The sequence below is a fragment of the Musa acuminata genome, chromosome BXJ1-10, assembly GCF_036884655.1.
Source record: "Musa acuminata AAA Group cultivar baxijiao chromosome BXJ1-10, Cavendish_Baxijiao_AAA, whole genome shotgun sequence".
Classification (NCBI taxonomy): Eukaryota; Viridiplantae; Streptophyta; class Magnoliopsida; order Zingiberales; family Musaceae; genus Musa; species Musa acuminata.
This window is the reverse complement of record NC_088336.1, coordinates 14,790,983-14,799,036: the sequence shown is the minus strand read 5'-3', so window position 1 is coordinate 14,799,036 and position 8,054 is coordinate 14,790,983. Positions and strand designations below refer to the sequence as shown.

Sequence of the window (8,054 nt, the reverse complement as noted above, 5' to 3'; positions counted from 1 at the left end):
TATGTATAAAAATATAATATTATAATAATATATAAATAACATGTTATAGAATCAAGTAACATGTTATAATCAAATCAAAATGATATATAATTCATATTAAATTAGATAATAGTTTTTATAACCGATAATTTTCTTAGAAAAATATTCATAATTTTAAATATTTTTATTTTATTATTTTTCAAATAATATATTTAATTTAAAAAATAATTAAATTATCCTTTAAAACTTTCTTATATAATTTGAATTCTAACCTCAATCGAATCAATTGTATGTATAAAAATATAATATTATAATAATCTATGAATAACATGTTATAGAATCAATCAACATGTTATAATCAAATCAAAATGATATATAATTCATATTAAATTAGATAATAGTTTTTATAACCGATGGTTTTCTTAGAAAATATTCATAATTTTAAATATTTTAATTTTTTTTCAAATAATATCTTTAATTTTAAAAATAATTAAATTATCCTCTAAAAATTTCTTATATAAATTGACTTCTAATCTCAATCAAATCAATTGTATGTTTAAAAATATAATATTATAATAATCTATGAATAATGACTACTAAGGAGGTACAATATGATATCATTTATAATATTTTTAAAACCTTAATAAAATATTATAAATATTATTAAAAAATATTACAAACAAACCAAATAAAAATAATGATAGAAAAAATTTGGTGAAAGAAACCTTTGAAGAGTATTTGAGATTTTTTTTAAAATTAAAAATACTATTTGATAAAAAAAATAAAAAAGATGATACCTTTCAAAAAAAATCTAAGTATTTTATAGAAAAAGCGTCCATTTATAAATACTTCCTCACTAATTACATAAAGTTGTTCTCCTCGAAATATAAAGGAAGGTAAAAAATTTTGATTTCTTATGCACACTGACCCTCTCTCTTTAGATATTGAGCTTTCATTATCTTTCTACATAGCAAACATTTGTACTCTACAGAGCATCCATTAATCTTTTGTGAACCTTTTGCATAACTTGATTTGTGACGTTCTGGAATTGATCCATAAGAAACAGAGATCACATCCTCTCCATCCTTCCAAATTAGATGGACCATCAAATTTTGATTTTATTATATCTATAATTAATTATACAATAAGAAAAAGATATCAAATCGACTTCATTCTTTTCTGTTATCCATAATTGATTATATAACGAAGAAAATATATTCTATCCTTTCATATTGAATATATAATATATATATGATACAAATTTTAGCAAATTCTTAGAAAAAATTCCTCTATTTTTCTAGGAAACGCCCTTAATCTTCATAATTCTCAAGCAACGTTTTACTTTTTTGCCTAATATCTAAAATATTATTTTTCTTTTATTTTCCTATTGATCAGTCCATAGTTTGTATCAGTCTAGTTAAGATGTTATTATAATATTTTTAATATTACATTAAAACATTATAATGTAGCACAAAATCACTATAATATAATATTTTTATACAAATTTTATAAAAAATATTATGTTTATAGTGTTTTTATATAATTTTATAATTTTTCAATAACATTAGAAAAACACTGTATTAAAGTAAAAAAATGTTATATTATGGTGTTTTTATTTTCAACAGTATCAGGAAAACACTATAACATAGAATAAAAACGACATAACATAATCTTTCGTACTACATTATAATATTTTTTACATATTACTAAAAATATTTTAACACTTCCGGGAAAAAAAAACCCCAAAAAGATGGATTATTTTCTAATATTCGCCCAAAAATTCTTATAAAGATCCGGAGAAATGAACTCTCCTAAGCAACAGAAGAACACGAGGTCGGAAATGGTCCAACGCTTCTTTCCCACGACTTCTTCTCCTCCGTCGTCATCCATTATCATGTTCAAAGGCCATAGCCACCGTACGTACATGAGAACTGTCCAAGAATAGCCACCCTGCGTCGGTATAAATGCCTCCTCGTCTCTCGTCTTCCTCAACACACGCTCACTGCACCCAAAAATCCTATCACAACCTCTATCAGACCGAGAAAGCTACGTCGGCAACCACCATGAGGGCGAGCTGCATGGCCATCCTGCTCCTCCTGTGCTTGCTTCTTCTGACACCGGCGACCTCCGACGCCATCTCGCCTGCCGCGATGTCCATCGTCGCCTCGCCGGCGCCAGCGACGAGCGGATCCCCCTCCTCCCAGGAATGCCATGACCAGTGCCTCGCAAGCAAGAACTGGAGATTCTTCTGCAATGTCAAATGCTACCACAGCCTCTTCGAGAAGAGCAAGAAAGCAGGTAAGATACTGTGATGGGCTAATGTCCAGTTCTGTAACTTAATTGTTTGGTGTACTTGGTTGCAGAAACTACTGATGAATCAAGCAACTCTCCCAGTCCGAGTCCGTGAAGGATAATTAGCTGTCGTTTTGGGATGGATGATCTCTCCGTTTCTAGTTTGAGTGTTTCTTTTTAGCTATAATTCTATTGAAATATGTCTTGGGAGTTCGTTGATGGAGCTCCCAATTTTCATTCTTTTTTCCTGAGATTTGATGCATCTCAGAAATTTTTTTGGTGTGGTTTTCCTCTGACCTTCTTTCTGTTCTCGAGAAGCGTCTGACCGAGCTGCACTCAATAAAGAAAGGGTTGTTGAAGTGTTATTTGTGTATCGATCCATCAGAAAATAAAGTTCAACATGTCGAATTGGCATTAGCTTTTTAATCAGTCGCATTGGCTTCTTACATCGAAAGCATTTCTAGTGAGAATGGATTAAGTCTTCCTCTTCGAGAACGGAGTTGGAACAACTCGGTGCCACTGTCCTCGAACAAAGAGTTGTTCTATGGTTTCTGTGGTTCGTCAGCTATGATCTTTGTAGTCCGAATGATGAGTACGAATCAGTAGAACATTTGGTTTCTGGGTAAAGATTAATTCTGAAGAAGTTGTGAATTCATCCACGGATAGCTCTACTTCAGCAAAACACATGTCCAACTTACCACTAGTCCAAGGCAAAACTACTCGGTGAAGCTCTTCGAATTAGAGACCAAAAACACAAAATGCTAATAACATGTCAGAGAAAACCCCTTGAATTAAGAATTTATGAACATATATAAGAAGAAAGAGAAATGAGTGATGATTTTGTCAAGATAGAGAAGAAGACAAACTCCTTGAGGCCATCAAAAGCAAAGGCAGACTGCAACAAAAATGAACAATGGTAGACGAAAATTGAGCCTGCGACAACTATTATTTATAGGACATACGAGAAGCCATAAAAGGACATACAACTATTTTATTTTATACTCTGCATTCGATAAATAACAAAGAGGTCAGACTGAGATACCCTTCAAATTAAATTAAAAGCACCAGTATTGATGCAAGCATTCAATGTTCCAACAGTTATCCATCACGAGAGATCAAGCTTAAAAGTAGTTAAATCTTGAAGCTGGAAGCTACATAGAACATCATAAGTTATAGAGACCAAACTAAACCAATCTGTGAATTGGTTCGATTAGTTTCGACTATTTCGTGAGAAAATACAAGACAGTCGATGAGATGAATAAAAATAATGCCATAAAACCAACAAAACCACAATGTCTTTTCAACAAGCTTAGACTAAACAAGTCTTCATACAATGATTTCCAATAAAATGCATCAAATTGTGTACCAGATAAACTGAAGAAATGGAGCACAAACCAAGCCTGTAGATGCTGAACCAGCATCCACATTACAAACCCAAATAAACCGGGTCTGAAGGACCAAAAGATGGTGATTCCTAGCAACACCAACTGCAAATACTGATGGTGCTTTGACCCAAAACATCATCTAACAAGAGGGCTTCTATAAGCCCATACTTTTTCAAAGCAGACATGCATCTCACTTGCAAATCTGACAATATTTGGCAAACCTATCATTCCAATCAAGACACAACTGGGACCTAAAAATCTGCCTGCAGAACAGAAAACTAAAGCACCACATATATGGAAGCTCAGAAGCATTTCCTGTGGACAATTGCTGGACCAGACTCCTCGTACTCACCCTTTGAAATCCACATCTGCATATTTAAGTGTGACAAGGTCATGCATCACGTATATCTGCAAAAAACTGATATCATGGAACCAGGACTAGGATATACCTGTTGGAAAGTACTAAGTGAGGCAAGGATGGATCCTCCGATCCAGACACTGTACTTGCGTTCAGGTGGGGCAACCACCTTAATCTTCATGCTGCTTGGGGCAAGAGCAGTAATTTCCTTGCTCATACGATCAGCAATACCAGGGAACATGGTTGAGCCACCACTGAGCACGACGTTTCCATACAAATCTTTCCTGATATCAACATCACATTTCATAATGGAGTTATATGTGGTCTCATGGATTCCAGCAGCTTCCATGCCGATCAGTGACGGCTGGAAGAGGACCTCTGGGCACCTAAATCTCTCAGCCCCGATGGTAATGACCTGCCCATCCGGGAGTTCATAGCTTTTCTCCACAGCTGAGCTCGTCTTGGCAGTCTCCAACTCCTGTTCATAATCAAGAGCGATGTATGCAAGTTTCTCCTTTATGTCCCTTACAATTTCCCGTTCTGCAGTTGTAGTGAAAGAATAGCCTCTCTCAGTAAGGATCTTCATGAGGGCATCAGTGAGGTCACGTCCAGCGAGATCCAAACGAAGAATAGCATGAGGCAGTGCATATCCTTCATAAATTGGAACAGTATGGCTGACACCATCACCAGAGTCAAGCACGATACCTAACAAATAATAGCCCAATCAAGTAAATGATAATTTTAAATGGTAAATCACCCTAATTAATCAGTCAGACAGATACTAACCGGTGGTACGGCCACTAGCATAGAGGGAGAGGACTGCCTGAATCGCGACATACATTGCAGGCACATTAAAAGTTTCAAACATGATCTGGGTCATTTTTTCTCTATTTGCTTTGGGGTTAAGAGGAGCTTCAGTCAGAAGTATCGGGTGCTCCTCAGGAGCCACACGGAGCTCATTGTAGAAGGTATGATGCCAAATCTTCTCCATGTCATCCCAATTGCTGACAATTCCATGCTCAATTGGATACTTCAAGGTAAGGATACCTCTTTTGGACTGAGCCTCATCACCAACATAAGCATCCTTTTGGCCCATCCCAACCATAACACCTGTGTGGCGAGGTCTGCCAACGATACTGGGGAACACTGCTCTAGGTGCATCATCACCAGCAAATCCAGCCTGTTCAACAAAGGCAAGAGAAGCACGAATCAGTTTCACATATATGCCCAGAATTGAAGCACAAAAATATACTTCCAAAAAGACAGAATTACTAATACCAAGCTGACTGACCTTGACCATTCCAGTTCCATTGTCACAAACAAGAGGTTGGATATCCTCAGCATCAGCCATTTTCTATAAATCTGAAGAAGGGACATGAGGATATCAGCAAACCTACAGTTACAGACTAGTGCTAACGCATGCATTAAGAACAAATTAACCAAAGCGGGGAACTCTCCCTTTCAAATATTTTTTATCATTTGAGTTGTGACTGAATATTTGATACAAGTAACATTGGTATGAGTAGTACAATTAAGAAAATACAGACAATTAAAACATCTTGTGGATTTTCTCTCCTTCTAAATATATAAAGGAGAGAGTTCATAGTCCCTCAGGAAGAAAACATCTTGTGGATTTCATCCCTTACGTCTCTCCATAAAGATAACATCTCTAAGGAAGAGAAGATATTGAGCTTGGCTTTTAAAAAGATCCCCTTAAGACTTAGGATCTGTTAGCTCTCCTCGACAAAAGATCAACTACTCTTGCAAGAAGAGCAGCGAACTTCGTGTTTACCTTTAACAACAAAGGACCAACAGATCTGGAAGGAAGATAACCTAATGCCAAACCGCATCAAACATTAAGAGAAGAAATGGCTGAAATGTTAACATTGAATCCGGAAGATATCTAGTCTTAAAAAGGTCAGAAGATTAAAAAGTCCAATGTAAGATTGGAAATCAGTAAAAACTAGAATGAAAGCCTACTTTACCGACCCAATCTGTTCTTTCTTAGTCTCCAATGTCTTGTATCTGTTAAATATTTGCAAGCAATATAACCTGTTAGTACGTCCTTCGTAATTTTGGCTACTTACGAAGAGAGCAAAAATTGGACCAGAGATGCAAAATAAGAAAAAAAAATGGGTTTTTTTCTACTAAATTCACTGTCGCGAAAAGGATGCAATAAAAAGGTCAGATCCGACAACAAATTAGTAAAGGAGACTCAAAATAATCATTAGGAGATGGCAGAACAAAAGAAAATCATAAAAAAAAATAGCAGACTTTCGCACAACGATGTGAATCATGATCAAAGGAATCCGCGATCAGATAAACGTGTAATTTCTAGATCTGATGGTCCCGATCCACTCAAAATTAAGCGCGACAAGTCCGCCTCTTAAGAAAAGACAATATCGCCTCGAAGACGCCGATCGGGCTCGAGGTCACTAGATCCAGAGCACCAAACCGTAAATCTACAATATCCTGAACAAAATACGAGACGAAGAAACGGAGCTGCGCGCAGAATCGATCGACGAAGAAACAGATCTACGAGATCGGCGGAAACGGGTTCTCACCTTTGTCGAAGAGGAAAACTGGGGGGCTGAGGAGTAAAAGGGACGACTAAGACCAAAGAAATAGCGCAGAAGAAGGAAAAGAAATGTCGCTTACTCGCTTATATAACTAAAGATTACTGGATAAAGAAAAGGAAAATTAGGGTATCATCCGAGACATTTGGGCTTTATTTGGACTGAGATGTCCAAATTGTTTGGGATATCCCAATTTAAAATTTGGGCTTTATTTGGACTGGGCTTAACTCATCAGATACATCCTCCCTTTACCCCCCAAATCTGTCTGTAGCTAAGTGAATTGGTTGTTCCTAAACCAGAATTCTTAGGGCAATGGTTTTAAGGGAAGCTCTACTAAGCTTAAATGCTAGTCAGATTTATTATTTGATGTTATTTATTTTAATAGAAAAAAAAAACATAGTCCATTAAATAATTGATTTATTGAGTTAAAAATATGATATTTTTGAAAAAAAAAAATATATATATTATTTTGAGAAATTTCTACTTAGCTCTTCGTTCTTCGAAAATTTTCATAGGCTTTTTTGTTTTTTCTAAAAGATGATTTCATTTCTTCGTCTTTGCTCATCATCACCTCTATTTTAGTCATACCATCCCCTTCGTCCTTGTTGTTACCTTTGGTGAAGGAGGGATTGCGAACGACGATGAGGGCGTGCTGGCCCTCCACCCTCTGCTCGTCACCCTTGATCGTATTCACTATTCACCTCCATCTCATTGGCACCATACTCCATCGCCAATCATCTTTATCCTATATTGCTATCCTCACCTATCTTCTCCTCTTTTTTATAATTATCATTATCCTTGCTCGTAATCCTAATGGGATAGAGATGAAAGTTTGGATAATCTAAATATAACGACTAATAGGACAGAAAGTAGAGACAATATCTATCTTTTCCAAAAAAAAAAAAAAAAAAAAGCTCTATAAGATAAAGTTTGGATAATCTAAATATAACGACTAATAGGGCAGAAAGTAGAGACAATATCATCTTAAAAAAAAAAAAAAAAAAGCTCTACAAGAATTTTTAAATAAAGGGATGCCTATCTTCCCCACTTTCTCAATTTTTTTTTTAGAAATTACCCGATGTCACTTATTAAAGGTTTTAATATGTTTAAACTTAAATCAGTTCGTAGTCGAAGTAGCAAATCTAACATTTGAATAGGCATATCATAATAAACTTATAAGGCAAGATATGATCTTTTGAACTTTGAAAGGATATATTAATAAATAGGAGGTCCAAAATGCAAATTGTTCGCCCTCGAGCGCGTTTACAACGGGCGACTCTCAACGGGAGTGCGGCGGAGGAGGCTATGGATTGGGAAGATTACGCCATGGCTGATCTCTAAGAAAACGCTGCGAAAGATGAACAAGAGTATATCTCAGTTGGCAGTAGGGTTTCTGCCATGCTTGATCCGATTTCTGATGGACAAGGTGCGTCGATGACTTCTCGCTGTTTAATGAGTCAGTTT

The 8,054-nt window shown here is 35.7% G+C and overlaps 1 protein-coding gene and 1 long non-coding RNA gene across 3 annotated transcripts; one reads left to right on the top strand and one right to left on the bottom strand.

Moving 5' to 3' along the window:
• Window positions 1–1,756: 1,756 nt before the first annotated feature.
• Window positions 1,757–2,630, top strand: LOC135594880 (uncharacterized). The gene is made up of 2 exons (XR_010480226.1): window positions 1,757–2,277; window positions 2,343–2,630. It is a non-coding gene; the product is annotated as an uncharacterized LOC135594880 (long non-coding RNA).
• Window positions 2,631–3,544: 914 nt separating this feature from the next.
• On the bottom strand, window positions 3,545–6,666 carry LOC135595203 (actin-2). Of its 2 annotated transcripts, XM_065085817.1 has the most exons (6): window positions 6,579–6,665; window positions 6,004–6,039; window positions 5,306–5,376; window positions 4,801–5,194; window positions 4,106–4,719; window positions 3,545–4,024 (listed from the first exon to the last, which is right to left on the bottom strand). In XM_065085817.1, the coding sequence occupies exons 3-6, from the start codon at window positions 5,363–5,365 to the stop codon at window positions 3,959–3,961; spliced, it is 1,134 nt and encodes a 377-aa protein (XP_064941889.1). In that variant the 5' UTR covers window positions 5,366–5,376; window positions 6,004–6,039; window positions 6,579–6,665; the 3' UTR covers window positions 3,545–3,958. The 2 variants fall into 2 exon arrangements, with proteins under 2 accessions (XP_064941889.1, XP_064941888.1); XM_065085816.1 differs by lacking the exon at window positions 6,004–6,039 and having other exon boundaries at window positions 6,579–6,666.
• Between the last annotated feature and the right edge of the window lie 1,388 nt (window positions 6,667–8,054).